We start from the raw sequence: 21,818 nt of genomic DNA on the forward strand, positions 1-21,818 counted from the left end.
ATGTTCACTCGCTCCATCTTAGAACTTTCAACAGTTAAGTTGGAACGATTGCGCTGGATATTTTGTGCTGTTGCAGGCAGTTCACAGAAATGTTTTAACCAGACAGGATTATGGTTAGATTTGCTTCAATGGGCTAATAGTTGCACTTTCCTTACTGTGCTATGACAACTTGGTATTTTGAGGTGGAATGCGGCTCAACAAAATACCACAGAATTTAAAAAAATGATCTTTCATTTAGTTCTACATCTATTGCCTGCAATGTTGTTTGCATGCATTCCTGACTGTAAAATGTCACAGGTATGCACAGGACCTCCCATTAAACCCTGGTTTTATTTGCATCTAGATTTGTATGCATCATTTGCATCTGTTTAAAAAAAAAAGTGCAATTTCATTCATTCATCTTCTACGGCCTCTCTGTTTCTGGGTACTTGAGCCAATCCTATTTCACTTTGGGCAAGGGTGGGGTACACCCTGGAAGGTTGCCAATCCATTACAGGGCCAACACACAGAGACAGACAGAGACAAAATACCACTCACTCTCATACCTATGGGTAATTTAGAGTCACCAGTTAACCTAAACATGCATGTCTTTGAGCAGTGGAAGGAAATCCAGAGACCTATGCGAGCCATGGGGTTATGGGGTTTTACTTAAGGCTGTCTGGTCCCTGTCCAATCGGAGCAGGAGTTTGGTTTGCATTGTCGTCAGTAAGTCAGACCTTGGACTCTAGCAAGGCTGCTTCGTTGTCACTGGTCCTATCCATTATCTTTAGATTTTTAAGCGCAGCCAGGGGCTGGGGGGTGTCTGGTTTGGGGACCACAGGATTTCATTTTTACTTTTTGTAGATCGTGTTGTGTCGTGTTGACTCTTTCGAGCCAGGACCTTCAGCACCTACTTGGGCAGTTTACAGCTGAATGTGAAGCGGTTGAAATGATAATCAGTGTCTCCAGATCCATGGTTCTTGACCGGAAAAAGGTGGTTTGCCCTCTTTAGGTTGGAGGACAGTCTTTTCCTCAAGTGGAGGAGCTTAAGTATTTTGTGGTCTTCATGAGTGAGGGAAGGATGGGGCGTGAGATTGACAGACAGGTTGGTGCAGCAGCAGCAGTGATACAGCCAATGTTTTGGCCTGTCGTGATGAAGAAGGAGCTCAACCAAAAGGTGAAACTGTTTATTTACAGGTCGATCTACATTCCTACCCTCACCTATGGTCATGAACTTTTAGTCATAAGATAAGATAAGATGCCAGATACAAGCAGCCGTAATTAGTTTTCTTTTGTAGGGTGATGAGTGGCTCCCTTAGAGATAGGGTAAAGAGATCTGTCACCTGGTGGTAGTAGAGCTGCTGCTACTCCACATGGAAAATAGCCAGCTAGGGTGGCTTAGGCATCTGTTTTGGCTGCCTCCTGGATGCCTCCCTGGGGAGATTTTCCATGGGGAGGAGGCCTAGTGTAAGACCCAGGACACACTGGAGGGACTATGCCTGAGGATCCTCCTGGAAGAGTTGGAGGTGGCGTCCAGGTAGAGGAAAGTCTGGGCTTCTCTCCTTATACTGCTGCCCCGCAACACAGTCCCAGATAAAGTGGCAGAATGGTTAGCGTAGTGGGAAACAGGTCCTTATTTAGAAGCAGTATCAAGCAGATACTGAGTAGGTTTAGCATTTATTTATTGGAGTGTTTGTCACTGCGGTATTTACTCTACTTTTAACTTTTTGTCTCTGGTAACTCTCATCTTGAATGTGTGTCAGCAATATAGACACAAATGTTTCTAAAACAACTTGAAAAGTCACACATTAGGACAGTGCATTTAAAACCAAAGCTATTTTAATTCTGGTGTACAGTTAGCATTACTTATTTTATCTATATAGGGTTGTAGCGTGGGTAATCATCGCACGGGGACAACTTCTTCAGATGAAACACCTGTGTAAAAATTTAAATCGCTGCTCAGAAAGTAGAACAACTGGATATCCCTGCGTATCTAATTTGGTACACTTCTGTGTGGCATATCACTCCGAGTCAGCCACTGATTGCGCAAGTTCTCCTACTTAGAAAGATGAGGTCTGTAATTTTCATCATAGGTACACTTCAACTATGAGAGACAATATGAGGAAAAAAAAATTAAAAAAAATCAGGAAATTGTAGGATTTTTTCACAATTTATTTGTAAATTATGGTGGAAAATAAGTATTTGATCAATAACAAAAGTTCAACTACAATACTTTGTAACATGAGCTTTGTTGGCAATGACAGAGGTCAAACGTTTCCTGTAAGTCTTCACCAGGTTTGCACACACTGTAGCTGGTATTTTGGCCCATTCCTCCAGAGCAGTGATGTTTTGGGGCTGTCTCTGGGCAACATGGACTTTCAGCTCCCTCCACAAATTTTCTATGGGGGGGAGGTCTGGCTACTGGCCACTCCAGGACCTTGAAATGCTTTTTACGGAGCCATTCCTTTGTTGCCCAAGCAGTGTGTTTGGGAACACTGTCATGCTGGAAGACCCAGCCACGTCCCATCTTCAATGCTCTCCCTGATGGAAGGAGGTTTTGGCTTAAAATCTCACAATACATGGCCCCGTTCATTCTTCCCTTAACACGGATCAATTGTCCTGTCCCCTTTGCAGAAAAACAGCCCCAAATCATGGTATTTTTGGGATGCAACTCAGCATTCTTCTTCCTCCAAACACGAGTTGAGTTTTTACCAAAAAGTTCTATTTTGGTTTCATCTGACCACATGATATTCTTCCAATCCCCTTCTGGATCATCCATATGCCCTCTGGCAAACTGCAGACATGCCTGGACATGTACTGGCTTAAGCAGGGGGACACACCTGGAAGTGCAGGTTTGAGTCCCTCTCAGCATAGTGTGTTACTGACGGTGGCCTTTGTTACTTTGGTCCCAGCTCTATGCAGGTCATTCATCAGGTCCCTCCATGTAGTTCTGGGATTTTTGCTCATCGTTCTCATGATCATTTGGACCCCACAGGATGAGATCTTGCGTGGGGCCCCAGATTGAGGGAGATTATCAATCGTCTTGTATGTCTTCCATTTTCTTACAATTGTTCTCACAGTTGATTTATTCACACCAACCTGCTTGTCTATTGTAGATTCACTCTTCTCAGCCAGGTACAAAACCACAATTTTCTTCCTTGGGTCCTTCAATAGCTCTTTGGTCTTGGCCATGATGGAGTTTGGAGTCTGACTGTTTGAGGCTGTGGACAGGTGTCTTTTATATAGATAAAGAGCTCAAACAGATGCCATTAATACAGGTAACGAGTGGAGGACAGAAGAGCTTCTTGAAGAAGTTACAGGTTATTGAGAGTCAGAAATTCTTGCTTTTTTGTGGGTGACCAAATACTTATTTTCCACCATAATGTACAAATTAATTCTTCAAAAATCCTACAATGTGATTTCCTGGAATTTATTTTTCTCATTCTGTCTCTCATAGTTGAAATGTACCTATGATGAAAATACAGACCTCTCTCATCTTTCTAAGTAGGAGAACACAATCAGTGGCTGACTAAATACTTTTCTGCCTCACTGTAGTTCCTCATTTATCAAGAAATGTAAATAATGTATTTATCAACTAATGACCATTAATGAACTGCAATCAATACCAAAATAAAATAATATTCAGAATAAAGCTTCATACAAATCAAATCTCATCTTACAGTATTCTATGTGCATCCAACTGCAATAACCTAAGGAATGAACACAGAGCCTCAGTTGTATGGATGAAACAACTGCTGTATTCATTGTCGTTGATCAGAACTAATCCAATTGTTGAATTTCACCTCAGATTCACTATCTGTCCCCATGTGTGATTCAGCAACTAAGGCAGAAGGTCCAGCCATGGATGTGGCGGATGTTTTTTTGGTAAAGATTGGATACATTTACTGATGCAGCATCGTCTTTGTTGGTGTGAATTTTGCACATCCACCGGCCATTTTCACACATTCTGATGGATCCATGAGTCCATTTAAAGTTTCAACAATGAGCCTGTTTCCTGGCTTGGTTTTGATTAAGTTCACTTTTGATAAAGCTTGTGGCATTTGAATTTTAGAAAACAAGCACATCAAGCACAAAACGATGCCTAGTGCTTTAACACTTGTTTGTTGCCCATGTCTTTCATTATTAAGACATTGTACCAGAATTCATCCACATGACTTAGCCCTTTGGAGCTATCAGGCAAGTTCATTCAGGCCATCTTTCTCCACTCATCATCTATTGCCTGTCTGTACCAGCTATGTCCAGAATGCATCCACAACTTGCATCAGAGGGAACAGAGATGGATATTGTGATCGCGATTTTGTGTCAAACATGACGGCAGGAGAGAGGGACTTGATTTGGATTAGGACTGGGTCATTAAAGCTGAAACATTTATTTATTTCCTCACAAGCAACATGGAAAAACATCTTAAATCGCATGCGAAAGTCTGTGACAACAGTAGGTTGCAGCTAGTGCCTACCAAGTTGCTGGAGCACACCCACGCACAAGTACATTACGTCAAGTGGTAGGGTTTTTGCTTCACATGTTGGGTCAATCTAAATGATATCTTGCTGGAGAATGTAGTCCCTATCCATGAAAAAACACATTGTTTTTCTTGAGAGTTGTCTAACTTTTTTGCTTTGAAAATGTTCATAAATATTCATGCGCGTCGGCAAAAGCCAATCCAAGAGGTAAAAATACAATCACAGAGATTCATCATTCAGAACTTTGTATATGTTTTATGCTGCATTTGACCTGCATTCAACCTGGCATTCAGCCACTGGTAATTGAAAAAAAAAAAAAAAAAAGCTGCATCCCACTGCATGCACATCCATTTGATAACTTGGTGTAGAGAGAGCCAGCGTGTCTGCGATGGTTTCAGCAATTTGTGAGGCTCAACATGACAGAATTCCTGAAATTCTCAGAGCCACTCGCTGTTTTTGAAATAACCATGTACATCTATGACTAAACCCTCACACATGTGGGGAAGCTCTTTGTAAGCCATGCTTTCACAAAGATGCAATGAGTGACAGATCTTTGCGTTGTTATTCCCAGCAGCTCATCTTTCAGTCAACTTGGCACAGTCGTTTTTTTTTCCATCAAGGTGTTGCACCCATCTGATGCAAATCCCATAACATTATCCGGTGGGATGTTGGTGTCTCACAGATGGAGCCTGAACAAAAAAGCTGTATACAGAAATGATCAAGTCTCTCACAAATTCCCTGTTCTCATCAGAAACAGATTTGGAAACATCGTCATTAAATCAAACAAAACTGCAAATTGTTTTTACTGTTCTGATGCCTGTTGACTCATAAACCAACATACTGAATTTCTTTTTAATAATTTCTGACAAATTCTCAAAGTAACAATCTCCAATGACATACTTGGCATGTGCAGTGGCCTTAATGCTTCCAAGATGCAAACTGTCTTCTGTCATCTGTCAACTGTCAACTTCTTTGAAAATGTCTTTTATTACTTCCACCAAATGATCAGCTGATTGTGTGGCAATATTAAGTTCAGCCAGAAATCCCACTAGTTTAGTTTGGCTTGACCAGGTCTTCCATTTTTGCTTTTTCATTTGTTTGTTGGAAACACTGGACAATGGAGGTTTAATTTGGAGCCAGAGACTTAACGTTTTGCGTGTTTATTTCCCTTGGCATGATTTTTGAGAACTGTCCGAACGGCCGAAACCAATTGAACTCCACTGCAGTGGCAAAAAGACATAAAGCTTAATTTCCACCGAGAGCGGAAGTGCCGCCATCATCGGTGCAAATAGCGCCGGATCAGCAACGTCCCAGCCGCGGCAAGTCTATTTTTCACGGAGGCCGCTTCTAAACCGCGTCAATTTATCCTAATCAGATCGCACCAGACAGGAAATCAGATACAGTTTCAACATAAAACTTCCGTAACCCTTCAAAATGAAATAGTCTACTTACTTCCCCTTGGTGGAAGCAGAAATCCCAGGAAAAATCAGAAGATGAAGCTCTTTCGCGTGGCAGAGGCAAAGTAAACCGGCGCCTAGTTTTTTTTCCCTCCGTAATCGTGTGTACTTATTCCTTTTTTTCCCAGCCTCTCTCACTCTATATATATAAAACAAACGTAAGCTTAGTGGTGCTGGTGCGATTGGCGGTGGGGAGGAGAGTATACGCCAGGTATGAGCTGACAGGGCATCAGTTCCTTGTGATGTGCGGTGGGTGTTCACATAAATTACGTAAATTATACACGGACATGTCAAATCTATCGTATTTTTGGCCCTTTTAAATACTATTTACTGTATATCGTATAGGCCCTTAAACTATTGTACGATCTGGCAACACTGGCAGTGTATGACTCTACCTACCTCCCCGCTAATCCAAAAAGTGGTGAAGTCCCATTAACACGGTTAGCAAAGCTACGCGTCTTTGCTTTCTCAAAAGTCAACCCAAGGTCAATTTATCTGCTGGCCAATTGGCAATTTAATTAACCCTCGTATTATCCTCAAATATTACTAACACATTTTACCCTTGGGGTCAATTTGACCCCAGGTATATTTGCCTCCAGAAAATGATTTACAGAAAATTGTTGACCAAGTTTTTGTGTCAGGCACTTTGTTTATTTGTTGAATACATAAATAACCCCTTGATAATGAAACCTATCAGTGAGTTTACCTGCCCTCTAGCGCCACCATCAGGCAAAACTTTTAAATTAGAATTAATTTATCTTGAAAACTTTTCATACAAATCTTCTCAAATTTACTGACAACATTAATGACCACAAGAGTATGAATCCTATTGGTTTTGGTGATGATATGACCTTCCCTGTAGCGCCACCATCAGGTCAAACTTTCAGTTTTAGAGTTAGTGTATCTTGAAAATCTTTCATCCAAATCTTTTCTAATTTGGGGTGCACATTCATGACTCTCACAGAATGAACCATATTGACTGATGTTGATAAGCATAAGATGACAAGGGGCCAACGGGCAGTCATGCGTCAACAGCTGTATGTGGCTGTGACCTTGTCCAGGTTGTCCACCCCTCCCTTTGTCTCATTGTAGTCCAGCACCATTTGTGGTTTTTTGTCTTCTCTGCTGCTCAGGGCATCATCTTTGTGCATGGTGCTAAGCAGCAGGACATTTTTCCCTTTCTTGGGGCAATAGGAGACCACAGTTGCTTTATCAGTGAAGGCAAACACTGAAGATGTTACCTTCCTGTTCTTGACAGCAAGAAGTTCAGAGGGAAGCTCTGGTTTATTTTTTCTCACTGTCCCCAACATCGTTACCTTCCTTTTCAGCAGTTCCTCACCCAGGGCATAAGATGTGAAAAAATTATCACATGTAATATTATGCCCATGCAGTCCTTCAGCCATATCAAGGACAACCCTTGTGCCCTGATTTTTTTCCGGTGCTTCGCCAGGAGATTTGCCTGTGTAAACCTGCATATTCCATGCAAAGCTGGACTGTGCATCACATGCTGCCCATATTTTGATGCCATATTTGGCAGGTTTGCTTGGCATATATTGTCGGAATGGACAGCGCCCACGAAACGCAACCAAGCACTCATCGACAGTCACGTGGGGGCCTGGATTGTAAAGCAGGGGTAAACGCTGCACCCACTTGTCCCACACATCCCTTATTGCCGCAAGTTTGTCACGTTCGCGTCGGCCGTGCCTTGTTTGTTTGTCATCAAAGCGTATGACACGGGACAAAACTTGGAATGTCTTCAGAGACATGGTGGCTGGAAATATTGCCCTTCCAGTCTCAGCATTCCAAAGGCTTGCTGTTGCTTCACCTTTTGATTTATAAACTCCCGCCAAAATGAGCAAGCCAATGTAGGCTTCCAAGTCGACTACATCCAAGTCTTTCCAACTGTCCCCATACACACGCTTCCCCTCTAAATTTGTCATCCCAAGTACAATATTCTCAATCGATGGTGTTATGAAGAGCTCTAATGATGACTTGATGTCTTCAACATGGCTGATTGCATATCTGGTGGGGCCTGGAACCATTTTGATAATATTAGTAGCGCTAAGTCTACCTTGCTGTCTAAGTGGGGAAAGGGACCATATTATCTTTCCATTTTTGGAAAGGATCGTGTCTGCTGGTGGTTGAGAAGCAACAGGAGGGTCAACACTCTCATTCTCATCAGATGAGAATGCCTCAAAATCAGGGTCCTCCTCAACACAATCCTCTGTCTCAGAAACATTCTCCTCTATGTCACTTTCACTGTCAAAGAGCTGTTCCAAAACGTCATTGACAGTAAACCTTTTCCCAGAAGACATTTTCAAATGAGAGAGCGTGCAGATTGCAGTGTACACAGAGCACAAAGAAGAATGATGTGGATAGAGGGCTGCAATGCAAGCTTTTATATGTTTGCTCCTCCCTTATTTTGCATGAACTACCAATGTCCTTGCAGGAATACCCCGCCCTCCACAGAGCGGGAAAGTTCCCCCCCCCCCCTCCACAGAACGGGAAAGTCCCCCCCCCCCCAGAGCGGGAAAGTTTCCCCCCATTATGTATCAACTCAAAAGTATCAACTCTGCACCTGCAGGTGTGGGGATGTTAGGTCACACACACAGACAGACAAGTTTTACACAGCTAAAACAGCTTGGGGTCAAATTGACCCCAGAGGAACACCGATGCGTGGAATATGCGTTCAGCACATTGAAAAAATATTATCATGATAATTTTACGCTTAATCAGTTGTCCCCATCAAATTAGGAAAAGTCATGAAATATAGAGCAAAAAAAAAAAGCCAACTATTGTTTTTTGAATGATAAACATTGATTGGGGTCAAATTGACCCCAAGGATAATAGGAGGGTTAAAACAAACCAAGTAAGAGCGAAAGCACAGAAAAAAAAGCTAATGCGTGCTAACATCGACATAATATAAAATTAAAATTCCCCTCGATCACCTCAGGGGCACAGAGGTCATAATGCGCCCCTCATTTGTCTGATATCTACATGGAAAAATCCAGACAAGGTCTCCACCCCCAATAATTGACCAGCTGTCAAGGCAGATCAAATCAGTGCTTTTGTGTATGTGGTTGTAAACAGATTCAGCTTATCAAGATTAAAGTATGAGTTGCACATTTTTACATGACATTTTAACAGAAGTCAATGAGAACTTAATGGCTCAAAATAGCAGACTGAGGAACTGCAGTTGTTGTGTCTTGTGTACTGTACAGGTTTTGTTGTGTGGATTAATTTTAGTTTTTTGCTGAAAAAATTCTGAGAGGTTAAAGTAAATCAAAGCAGTCAAGCTAAAACACTGAGCACAGATACATTGGGTGGTAATTAATTGTGGGATGTCACTATTAGTTATTCCTCGATATCAAAAATGGCAGCAGTAAAATAAAAATGCCTATGGATTCTGGACAGCTAACAAGAAAATAAGCCCATATAGGTCCTATTCTTGTAATTTAATAAATAAGGTCTACACAGCACATACTCCATTACGCAGTGATCAACTATTTTTGCACCTGCATCCGCCTATCACACCAAGAATTCTTGTGTGACCTGAGCAAAAGGATCAAGGATGCAATAGGGATCAAGCCAGTATGTGAGGTATTTGATAAGGTTGTGGCACGGTCACTTTTAATACTTCATTTTGCTCATCCATGTGGCCTCACATGAGATAGGATTGTACAACAGACTTGCTGTTCTCTTTCTCCATGAGCTGGTAATAAAACTAAAAAAAAAAATGTATCCCATCTATTAAATTGTATAGCTTTAAACATTAATTTTTGTTGTTTAAAGAGAACTTATTTGATGGCTTTTTGTAATGTATTATAAACACATTCCAAGTTATTGGTATTACAGCACAGTCTGAACAGCATTAACAGACAAAAGACCCAGGGGCAAACCAATAATTGAGTTCAAGTGCGAGTATAACCTGGAATCTGTTTATGAAATCAAACCATTGACAAACATCTAAACATTTTATTATGAAAATAAGAATGACATAATTTGAGCAAATACTTCCTTCAATCATGCAACAGAGCTGATGTTCACATGTGAAGACATTTCACTGAGTCTCTCTGCTACATCTGCAGTGTAGTTCACAATGTATGCATGCTTCACATGATGCCACAGTGAGGAAGTGCTGCAGAACCATCCATGGTCTTTAATATGAGTATGACAAATGGCATACAGCGTCCGTGTGGCTCACTGATGAAAGTGACTGTGGGTTTCTGAATATTGCAGTTTGAAATGTGTGTTGTTCACTTGGCCTCCTGGGCTTTTTTGCCACTCTGTTTCTCTTTTGCCTGGTGAGACAAGACAAGAGACATGTTCATTAGGGTTCCTAATCTACGGATAGAAATCAGCAAAGAATACACAATAAACTCAAAAATTAACAAATAACTGCAATTACTGTGGAGGAATTATTTCCAAATTATATTCATGGACTAATCCTTGTATGCAATGCTTTGACTCTCTGATCTGTCCTCTAGTCGAATTAATACATATTGAAACTCTTATTGTTAATAAGATTAATAAATTGGGGGCAGCATGGTGGCATACTGGTTAGCGCGGTTGCCTTACAGAAAGAAGGGTGTGGGTTTGATTCCTGGGCCTGGGGCCTTTGCATGTACTTGCATGGTTTTACTACAAATACTCCGGGTTCTTCCCACAGTCCAAACACCTGCATATATAGGTTGAATGGTGACTATAAATTGCCCATAGGTCGGAATGTGAGCATTTGTCTCTGTCTGTCTTTATGTGTTGGGCCTACTTGAATGGACTGGCAACCAATCCATGCTGTACCCTGCCTTTGTCCAGTGTGAGCTGTGTTTGGCTCCAGCACCCACCGCAACCCAAAATCAGAAAAGTGGTAGAAGATGAGTGAGGGATTACTAGATTATTTCCTTCCTGTCTTCAATTTTTTTGCCCTTAAAAAATACCATAAAATGGAAATATAGGTGAATATGTATATGATAAATTAAAGGTTAAGGGAAATTATATTAATTAAAATTTGCACACATATTGAATGAAAATAGTATTGTGGAAAAGCACAGAAATTAATAAAAGATTAATTACCTTCTCCACTAATGGTATCAACTGCTGATACTCTGCCAGTGTCTTCAGTAGCTCCATGATGAAAGGAAGGTAATTGTGTTTTCGTCGTATGTTTTCAATCTGTAATGTACATAAATCCAAGATGTCAAGGGAAAAACTCATTGAGACTAATGTATTATAAAAAGGGAGTAAATGTACAAAACCTTTGTGGAAACAGTACATTCAATGGTGGATGAAAACACCGCAGTAAAAAGTGTACATGACTTTTTTTTTTTTTAAACAGGATAAGAAAACTGCACTCAAGCCTTTTCAGCACTTCCCTGCCCTTTTACCACAGTGAATGCAACACATCACTGTAGGGAATATAAAGTCGACAAGAAACCCACCTTATATCTTTTAAGTTTCTGATTTTCCTCTTCAATAAGGAGCTGGTACTTTGCAATTTCTGACTGGATCGAGCTAAGAAACGTGCTGTTCTGGTCTGTATCCATTGGTTCATCCTGAGAACATAAAAGGAAAAGGTTTCTAAATATCCAGGTTATATCCTGACTTGTTGGAATAAAAGATGGAGAAAAATACATATATCAGCAGTCTGATGAGGGGACATTTGGTGATGAAGATCCTAATGTTAATGATTATATTATATATACACCTGAGTAATTCCAACATTCATTTAATGGTATCCAATGCTCATTAACAAAGGATATGACACGATTGAGTTGTGCAACTGACCACACAATACAAAAAGCTTGATTTTCTTTGACCTCTACTGGTTGAAGTCTTAACTTTGAAGAAGTAGTGTAGATGTGTACTCGGTGTGAGTGAGAACAAGGCCAAGAACACAATAAATATCTTTGTATGGTAGTGGATGAGGACAACAGCTTTAGGTGAAGTTACTCATTCAGTACATGGTATAAAGAGTGACAATGTCCACTGGGGGAGTGTTAAAAGATGACTGGAATTGCATGGAAATTGCATTATATCCAAACCAGCACAGGTGCATCTGGATCTTAATTTCCATGTTGTAACTCAGGAAGTGATTGCATCCCTGCAGTAACTGTATTTCATGTATCATGTGTTAAAAAAATGCTGTGTGATTAACTGGAAAAGAATCAAACCAAAATCAAACATTATGGGTTCCCAAGTCTTAAACATCAACATAAATCAGTTCAATTTTTTAAAGAAGCACGAGCAGCTTTCACAAGAGTCTAGACCAGTGATTCTCAACTGCTGTGCTGCAGCACATAGGTGTGCCATGGAAGATTATCCAATTTCACCTGATTGGTACTAAGCCTTAGAGTACCAGCAGTTGGGAATAACTCGTCTAGACAGCATTCAAAAAGAGAGAAGCTTAAATATGTGGAATTTTCTTAGTTGTGTTACAGTGATGACAGGCCTTGTGGTTTCTTGCCTTCTATAACACAACCCAGCAGAACTACATGTGTCAGTCACGCCAAGCAATAAAGACATTTGTTTACCGCATGAAGGAATGTTTACAATGAGGAAATTTGTGGAGTTTCAACAAACCCTTTTAATTTTTGACCCACTTCCTCTCAAATTCAGAAACCTTCATGGTTATCAAGGACATGTGATATGTAACATTTTCAGAGCTGACAACTGAGGACTTTCACATGTGGCCTCCAATGGAGAAAGCAAAATAAATTATTCGCTCATATTTCTGTGCTGGATCCAGCTCTTGTGGTGTACCTCACCTCGGTAAGCTGAGTCTGAAGCTCTGCAATTTTCCTTTCATATATCATCTTTCTGTCAGATACAATCGCCATTAGGTTGAATCTGATCTCCCCTTCACTGTACCTAGACAGGAAAACCAGTTCAGTTTGTCAGCTTTAATCTGTCAAATAAACAAGTTAAAATATACAGATTTGTATACCATCTTTGCATAATCTGAAACTGTGAGATAAATGCAGTTCAACCTTAAAAATTGCTGAAAAATATTACCATTATCACTAATGAGAGATGTTTAAAAAAAAAAAAAAAAAAAAAAGGGGGGGGGGGGGGGATTTAATTACAGCATTGCAATGCCACTACACTAGAATTTATTAATAATAAATGTATAAGATATTCACTTCTGTATTCTTTTCTCAATCACTGGGCGAACCGCACTAATCCATTCATCCTGACTGCATGCACCTGGAAACAGACAGGAACACAACACTGCAAGTGTCCATGGATACAGTTACTGCTAGCACACACTGTACATCATCATAATATTAGACAGTTTAGACCAGGGTATGGCTGGGACAAAATTCAGATTTGCAGAACAGGCCCTAAAATTTAAAGAAATTACACATTAAACTGCCAAGGCGTGGAAACCTCAGTCATGGGGGGTGGAAATCACATTTTTTCTGCTTACCCAGGTCAATTGGTCCCTCTCGAAGTCCATCCAGCTCATAGAGTCTGCCGTTTACAGGAACATAACTCACAAAGTGAAAGGCATCCTCGTCCTTTGCTGAAGATTTAGCATCAAATTCAAACATTTGCTGTCTGCAAAAAAAGACAAGGTAGACTGGTGCATTATTGAAAAATGTGACACATTTTTCTCAAGGTTAAAACAAGGAGCTGAAAATAAAAGAAATCCATCTCATGGAGCCTGTCGAGCTTGATATACGACACGATCAAGAACTTACCTGGCAAAGCTGTTGTGAACTTGCCGGATCACTTCAGAGTTGCTAAGGGCCAAACCTTTCATCTGAGAAGAGTGGGAGCAGCATGCATTATTATGATGCTGACAGTATAACCCATGCATTCAAGATGCTGCGTTGGAATGAAGCACTAGATGGAACAAATGAGCATTTCAATTCAACATCCAAAACAATTACCTTTTCAAATTATTGATATATTTGTTGCATATATAATGTGTCTATCAATGTACAGATTACTATATGCAAAAAGAGCAGATGATTAATTTGGCAAATTTGAGGTTCTCCAAAGCAAAAAAGATGTTAAATAGGGGGACTGATGCATTACTTACTGTTTGAGGTTAAGCGTAAAGTTGGCAACACTTAACTTCAAAAGATAGGGTGTGGAGGGCTTTTTTTTTTTGGGTGTGATTTTTTGATACAAAATATAAATATCATAAACTTACAGCAGCGTCAAAGCTCTGTGAAAACTCTCTGAACTCTGTCAGTGTGTCTCCAAGCAGCATATCAGGATGGGTACAGTTAAGCAGAACGCTAACAATTGCCTGGGTGGCACATGCGTTGTTAATGACCTAAAAAAAAAAACAAAACAGACAAAAACATTCACTGGCAGATAAGAGAAACTCAGATTTTGAGGGAAGAGAGTACAAAATTTGACTTTATACTATACTATGCTAACAAACTAAGTGACATGGGTATTTTCGTGTCCATGAAAAGCAAGTTCTCCTTATATTGTGCTTTCTTAGGCTTGTTATACAGTTTTTTTTTTATTTCTGTATGCATACTGTGGCTAGCATTTTTAGTAGTTATTTTATTATTTGCTTGTTATACATGGTGTCATATCTTGAGGTTTGAACCTACCATGACAATAAAAATCTATCTTATGTTATGGGTTGAGTGTTAATAACTGAAACTACTTTACTTGAAAAGTAGAGCACAGAATTGGTATTCATTATCAGGACTAAAGATAAGTATTGAGTCAAATGCACCAGTGCGGTCATACTTTAGCATGATGTGCTAAAATCAGCAAAATCTGAAATAGGGTGATGTACATAAATGCATAAAGGCTACCATTTTGTGTTGGTGATGGACTTTGTCTTGGTTACTTATGCAACAGCTGCAGAATAATGTATGTTTTTTTTTTTTTTTTTTAAACCAATACAAGGCTTATGGAGTTGACAACATTTTCCAAAATTGCAATGCTGTACATGCCTGTTTTGCAAAGAAGATGTGGTCAAGCCTTGAATCCTGGACAATCGATCCTGCTGGCTCCTCACCTGGCTGCCACTTGAACAGGAATATCAAGCCATGAACAGGTCTGGAACAGAACAGAAAATTAAAAGGCCTGTATTTAGAGGGACATGCAAGATAATGGGGCTGCATGTATGAACGTACTTCAAGTTGTCAAAGTTCTCTGGCTCCATACTCCATATCTCCTCAACCTGGGCTCCTTTGCAGCCTGACGATGACAAGTGAAGCATCACACACTAATCGATGGAAAGCCGATTACAGTTACAACTACCTAACCAGTCACATAATTTACGTACCAGCTTCTCTTTTTGTCGGTGTAAGGGCACAACAAATGTCTTTATCCATGAGAGACAATTTGGTTTCACGCGCCATACGTTTTTGAACGCCGCCTAATGCTAGCCAGCAGTAATGCTAGCATGACCAATTAAATTAGCAAGGACTATCGCGCTGTTACATGCAGCTTCCCGAAGAATATCGCGTTTTGGTGCCTATCATAAATGCGTAGACTAATATATTTTCACTTCATCCTCCGTCGTTTTTTCTTTCTTTGTTCACGGGAAATCAATGGTAGTCAACGACATCTAATTTAGAAGTTACCGTTGGCTAAAGAACAGCTTGCTAACTAGCGCTATCATACAGCCACATAACACTGAATGGGAAGCTAAAATAGAGCTACGAGTCACTCACCAAAACCTTTTATCAGCTCCGTGAAGACCCCGGGGTCGCTCTCCATCAGACACCACTCTCCTGCGCTTCCAGCCATTCTTTGCGATGTTGTTTATTCAACCAACTGTGCACATGAACCAGATGCTAACGTCCTAGTCTAGCAGCACACTAGCCAGTGAAGCTATTTGAGACACTGAAATGACGTGGCATGACGCGAGGCAACGCGAGAAGTCGGGGTGCGTGTGTTTTAGCTCACAGCGTACAGTGTAATAGAGAAGGCTATTGGTTTATAAAAAAACTTGAAAATTAAAGTTTAATGCATAAAAAAACTGAACATTCTGGCAAAGTCAAAACTGAAACTAAGTAGGTTTTATTGACTTAATATGTGATGTGATATAATATATGATAGACAATCTTATCACAGTTCTGAAGGACATCTGCCCCATGGTTTATCCTCCAGAATTCCATGAATTCCGTCTGCGTTGGGGACGAAATTGCCCCTCGAGGGACAAATAAAGGATTTGATTCTTTGATTGATATGATTTCCCCTGAAACATTACTAATAGCCAACCCACTACATGGCTGGGGGAAATAAATTAAAAACTTTATTAATTAAGACAATGACAGAAAGCGGACCTTCACTTTTACTTAGCAGATTTTCATTAATTCATTCATCTTCGACGCTTATCCATTTCCGGATCGCGGGGATGCTGGATCCTATTCCAGCTCAATTTGGGCGAGTGTGGGGTACACCCTGGACAGGTCGCCTGTAGCGACAACATACAATGAGGAAATCGGAGAACCCATAGGAAACCCACGCACGCACGGGGATAACATGCACTCTGCGAACATCTTGTTGTGAGGCAACAGCGCTAGACCCTTTTTTGCCGTGCTGCCTAGAAGTATAGTTTATTAAAAATAATTTCAAAATGTTGTGACTGTATACATATGCCCATTCCTCTATACATTTCTAAAACCAAACGACATTTATTTTGCAAAAACTAGCAAGATAAAAAATTCTAATAAAGCTAGAAATGATGCCAGAATTCCAAATAACAGGATAAAAAATGATTTAACAAGTAAGAAAAATTACATAAATTCATAATTCTCTATCCAGTCTATTAAAATAAAATTATATCCTTTCCACGAGACATCATGTTGCACAATGTACTTATCAGACTAAAATTGGTGATACATGACATGTTTGAGTAACCTCATATAAATTCTAGCTTTTATGTTGTGATAGTAACTGATGCAAAGATTATACAGGTTTATGAATTTAAAGTTGTTCAATAAAAAAAACATGCAGAAGAGAAAATTTTGAATTATTTGCATTTTTTTAGATAGCAGCTTTAATTATAATAAAATACAATGTAATAATGATAATATACATTTCTGAACAAAATTTTAAGGAGAATAAACATGAAGTATCTCATACATTTTGATAAATATATAACAGTCATTCTTAGGCAATGTACAGCCTATAGTAAAAGTCCAAGAAAACATTTAATACAGAAATTAAACAAACTACAAAAAAACAAACAAACAAACAAAGAACAACAACAAAAATGCTTAGTCATTGAGCAGACTGAAACTGCCTGCTGCCTGAGCCTTCGGAGCCAGATGCAACACAGCAGGGAGCACACTGTTCAATCAGGGGCACCAACTTTCCCTGCTGATGGAGCTGTTTGGTATCAGAGCCACCCCCAATGCATTTTCCATTAACAAAGACTCTTGGCACCTGAACACAAAAAAACCCTCATAAAGTAATATTGTGAGTCACACCTTAAGATCTTCTCTAATGTGTTTTAAATGTTTTTTTATTTTCACTCAAAAATTGGATTTTGAATAGATTTTTTGTCTTTATTTAGCTCTGCTTTCCCAATTTTCACTAAATGAAAAAGCATACAGTGAAGTTACTTGAAATTCTAATCCCAAAATATGGCACATGCTTCTTACCGTTCTGGCACCAGTAATCTGAGCTAAGGCCTCTTGCAATCTCTTCCCATCATTGTGTTCATCAATTTCAATAATTTTGTAGGTGGCACCAATTTCATTGAACACATTTTTGGCCATTTTGCAATATGGACAGGTGGTCTTGGAAAAGATCACAACACAGTTCTGTGACACCACCTCCTGGAAAGTCAGGGGAAAATAAGGTGTTCAATTTAAGTAAAATCACAGAAACAGATAACACTGAATAAACAAAACAACAGGGATACACAACTCTCTAAATAAGACAGTTCACATAAGTTAGAATGCAAATTTGACCCTAACTTTACTACTCCAGGCAAATTAGTTGAAATGGGCATCACATTATACTTTGGTTTTACATTTGGTTTTATCTCACAGCTTTGTTTGCCATAACTTTTGAAAATTGTTGTTTATTTAAATATGGAGTCGCACATGGTGCATTTGCATCACTTACTAGATTTAAGACACAGGCAAACAGACATACCTTGGAGCATAATGTGCTGGGACAACATGTAACCAATGTAATCAAACCCAAAGAACAATTTTTGTCACTTATGTCACTTCATACCTGAACATACTGTATATAGGATGTACTGGACAGGGACCCAGTAGTGGAGGATGAAAAATTCCCCATTCTGAAAAAGAAAAAAAGATAAATCATCAAGCATTCAGTTAAGTACATGAGAACTTTTGGTCTCCCTGGGAGATTATGGCACATTAGAATCTACAAGTATAAATGGCACAAACAAAAAAATTTACTTAAAATGTCCAGGCTTTTGTAACAACCTTGGAAACGTGACGATACCATAAGAAGAGACAAATTGAATCAGTATCAATATCATTTCTATCTGCAAGATAATTACTGGTCGAAGGAAACGCAAATCCATTTGTACTGTCGTAATTGTCGTTTGTTTTTACTCCTCATAAAGCTAGTTCTATCCTGCAGTGAGGTCTGTGAGATAGATAATGCGGGATTAGTATCGTACATGCTCTTACCAACACCGGTAATCTTTTGAAAGCGCTCCATGCCAAATCTCTATGAAAATTTCTCTATATCTGGACGGCAAGCGAACAGGAAAAGGGGTGAAACGTCATGAAACATTGCAGTTGGTGTTAAATGAAAGAGTACCATCTTCCGGGAGATTCGCGAATATATATCTCATACACTTTCAAGCACTTTAATGCAAATATATCTAATTGTTGCCTTGTCGACCGACCAACCACAAAGCGTTCAGTGGAACTGGAGATAAAGACCTGCTGAAGATAATGGTTGTCATTTTAATGTAATTGTGTTTTTAAAATAAATCATATGTAGCCTAAGGCGAATTCGCTAGAGTAACCAATTGAATCGTAAAGGCTACAACCGATTTGTGTCCCCGTGAGCAAAGCAACTTTTGAATAGACTGAATGCGAAACTCTGCGAAATTATGCAATAACGCGGAAGTAAATGGGTAAACCTTCTTTTCATAATACGATGACTGAAAATATGTTGTATTTTTCACTGGCGTAGCTGGTATGTTTCGTTTGCCTTGTTTTTCATTTGTATAATTGTCTGTGGTTGATTTTGTTGTTCGTTAGTTAAGAATATTGGTAGTAAAGCCAGCGGGAATGACCTTCGAAAGCCGGTCCATACAACTCGAGAATACATCCTGCACGGGAAAACGTGCAAACGGCGAAAGATTGTCGAGCTGTTGGCCTGGTCAAAACGTTCGGTTAGTGCACAAACAGGTGACTATGCAGACACCACCGTGCATATGAGTGTAACCTCGCTTTCTCCTCTTGTTTGCACTGTTTATGTCTGGAGCCTACCTTGCGTAACCGACGGAAGCAGTTGTGACGCAAGACAGAATTTACATAAGCAGTATTGTACGTAACGTCAACAACGCGGTGTATCCGACACGTGACCACAGAGGTCGGCATGATAAAGGTACAGCATATTTTTCAAGCGCGCTTTTTTGTGCAAAAAAAAAAAGGGGGGGGGGTCATGAGACATTTCGTGTGCATTCAACCATAAGACGCATGTTAATATAATTTTTTTCCCTGTATTTTGTACAGCTATTAAACAAATCAGTCCAATTCTTGCCTTATAATGGCGTTACAAAGGACTTTTAGGGAACACATTTTTGGCTCAGCTGTTTTCCAGCTGTATTTTTGGAGCTCCCAAACCCCTGTATTGTATTTTAATGTATTTTAATTGCATATACTCAGAATGTAATGATGAAGGTATAGTCACATCTGCACCCATTGCCGCTCAGTCAGCCAAAGTTTTTTTTACATCCATAAATCTTTTTTATCAACAGAGCAACAGACAGTGCTTTAGTGGCTTGGGCTCTTTCTTGTTTTGTTTTCTTTCTTATGGTGGCTTTTTTGAAAAAGACTTAACACCTTCATTCTGCAGTGGGTGAACCTTCAATGACATCCAGTCAAATTGCCAAGTGGACTCCACATTGAAAGAGAGAGTACACCAAAATATATTTGCATAAATATTCATTATGTATTTATAAATACCACATTCTGATAGGATTTAGCCATAGTTGCAGCAATTATAGGCCTCATCAAAGGTTTTTCATGGCAAGAAGCATCACAACTAGTGATGGGAATTCCGGCTCTGTTTGGAGAGCCAGTTCTTTTATCACGGCTCACTAAACAGAGCCGACTCTTTCGGCTCTCAAGTGGCTCCTCAGATTTTTTGTTGCTTAAATTCATTTATTACCATAAATAAAAAATTATAATGTTAAATGAATTACTAAATGTAAAAAAACATACATTATATCAAATGTTCATTATTCATATAGCTTATTACACTCAACATGGAGCAGAGTGCTACAAAAAATAAATACCGTCATTTCCGGATTATAAACTGCTACTTTTTTCACACACTTTGAACCCTGTGGGTTAAACAACTATGCGGCTAATTTATAGATTTTTACGGGTAGCAAGCTTCATGCAGGTTTAGTGGAAACTGAGTTTGTTAACCCTGAAATGAGGGAAACTATGAGTTTTCCATTTCACAAAGGGAGGTAACTCAAACACGAGAAAGCGGGGTAGCTCAAGCCTGTTTCATAAAGAGAGATAACTTAACCTCTCAGTCAGTTACCATAGTAACATACTCTGAAACTAACCTGGTCGGGACCAGGTTTTTCTCAATAAACCTTGAGTTTCTCTCTGTCTCAACCCTTTTTCAGCCACATGTGGTATTTGATTTCCTCATTCATTCAGTCAGCTGGCGAAATTTGGTGGAGCATGATTCTATTGTCTATTATTTAAAAAAAATAATTTTAAATAAATCAATCAGGAGCCCTATATTAGAAGTCCATTCAGCAACTTTTATTCATTAACATGGCATGTTCTTTTGATAACAATCCTGTGGATAAAGGTGCAGCATGACTGTGCAGAGAATTCAATATTCGTTGGGAGATGGTTATCAGACTGCCCATAGATGTTCTAGCATTTCCAGACAATTATCTTTTTCAGCGGTACCGTTTCATGTCACAGTTCATCATCTACATACACAACCTAATCAAACCAACCTAATAGTCATGCTCTCACATCCCAGCAGAAACTGTGTGTTGTGCAGCCTTTCTTTACAAATGGGAGCTTTTACGTCAGACATGCAGAGCACTTGAGTAAGACCACGGTATGCCATAATCACTTCAGAGATTAAGTCACCATCATCACCACCACAGCAGTCAAATAAAGACGTAATACATGGAACACACATAAAAAGGCTCGGAGCGCATCCTCAATATTGCTTTACGTGCGCTGTGGGGCTAGCTGCCTCCGGCCGAGAAGAGAGGGCAGACTGGACACAGTTGGCTCAGGGGTATGTACTGGTTCGGGAATCCCTATAATAACAACAACAACAACAATAATAAGAAGAAGAACACAAATCGGCTAATTATAATAATAATAGTAATAGTGAAAGGGTCGTGGAGAAAAAGGCAGCACAGGACATAACAGTGGAGCAGCAGGAGAAAAAAACAGGACAGCGGAGCTCACCTGGCCCACGTCAGCCGTGAAGAGAACATCTGGATCCACAGTATCCAATGAAAGTCGACTCCTTTTCTTCAGTATAGACCTATTTTAATGTAGGTCGCTGTCCAAGTTTTGAAGGATTTCCAAGGCCATGGCAGCTGTCATCTTTCTCTTCCTTCGCTCATTTATTTTAGACATTGTCTGGTCTCCTTACTCTAAACTTTGATATATAGAATGGTACAAATACAGATTTCTGTATAATCTGAGACCGATCGTGACTTGACAGACAGTGATAGTTGCTGAGCAACTAAAACCGCAACATA

At 39.7% G+C, this 21,818-nt stretch overlaps 2 protein-coding genes and 1 pseudogene across 6 annotated transcripts; all 3 read right to left on the bottom strand.

The window, feature by feature from the left end:
- Window positions 1-1,377: 1,377 nt before the first annotated feature.
- Window positions 1,378-8,034, bottom strand: LOC115042191 (piggyBac transposable element-derived protein 4-like; annotated as a pseudogene).
- A 1,598-nt stretch (window positions 8,035-9,632) lies between these two features.
- uchl5 (ubiquitin carboxyl-terminal hydrolase L5) lies at window positions 9,633-15,722 on the bottom strand. 3 transcript variants are annotated; one of them, XM_029499730.1, is made up of 11 exons: window positions 15,568-15,722; window positions 15,025-15,088; window positions 14,842-14,947; window positions 14,076-14,201; window positions 13,618-13,679; window positions 13,344-13,474; window positions 13,057-13,120; window positions 12,682-12,784; window positions 11,356-11,469; window positions 10,991-11,089; window positions 9,634-10,218 (listed from the first exon to the last, which is right to left on the bottom strand). In XM_029499730.1, the coding sequence occupies exons 1-11, from the start codon at window positions 15,641-15,643 to the stop codon at window positions 10,174-10,176; spliced, it is 990 nt and encodes a 329-aa protein (XP_029355590.1). In that variant the 5' UTR covers window positions 15,644-15,722; the 3' UTR covers window positions 9,634-10,173. The 3 variants fall into 3 exon arrangements, with proteins under 3 accessions (XP_029355592.1, XP_029355590.1, XP_029355591.1); XM_029499731.1 differs by lacking the exon at window positions 15,025-15,088 and having other exon boundaries at window positions 15,568-15,702; XM_029499732.1 differs by lacking the exons at window positions 14,842-14,947; window positions 15,025-15,088; window positions 15,568-15,722 and having other exon boundaries at window positions 9,633-10,218; window positions 13,618-13,762; window positions 14,076-14,203.
- Window positions 15,723-16,257: 535 nt separating this feature from the next.
- Window positions 16,258-19,352, bottom strand: glrx2 (glutaredoxin 2). Of its 3 annotated transcripts, none has more exons than XM_029500471.1 (4): window positions 19,330-19,352; window positions 18,089-18,155; window positions 17,506-17,682; window positions 16,258-17,287 (listed from the first exon to the last, which is right to left on the bottom strand). In XM_029500471.1, exons 2-4 carry the CDS (start codon window positions 18,152-18,154, stop codon window positions 17,123-17,125), a joined length of 408 nt encoding a protein of 135 aa, XP_029356331.1. In that variant the 5' UTR covers window position 18,155; window positions 19,330-19,352; the 3' UTR covers window positions 16,258-17,122. The 3 variants fall into 3 exon arrangements, with proteins under 3 accessions (XP_029356331.1, XP_029356330.1, XP_029356332.1); XM_029500470.1 differs by lacking the exon at window positions 19,330-19,352 and adding an exon at window positions 19,134-19,323; XM_029500472.1 differs by lacking the exon at window positions 19,330-19,352 and adding an exon at window positions 18,517-19,113.
- Window positions 19,353-21,818: the final 2,466 nt, after the last annotated feature.

This window comes from Echeneis naucrates, chromosome 4 (genome assembly GCF_900963305.1).
Source record: "Echeneis naucrates chromosome 4, fEcheNa1.1, whole genome shotgun sequence".
Classification (NCBI taxonomy): Eukaryota; Metazoa; Chordata; class Actinopteri; order Carangiformes; family Echeneidae; genus Echeneis; species Echeneis naucrates.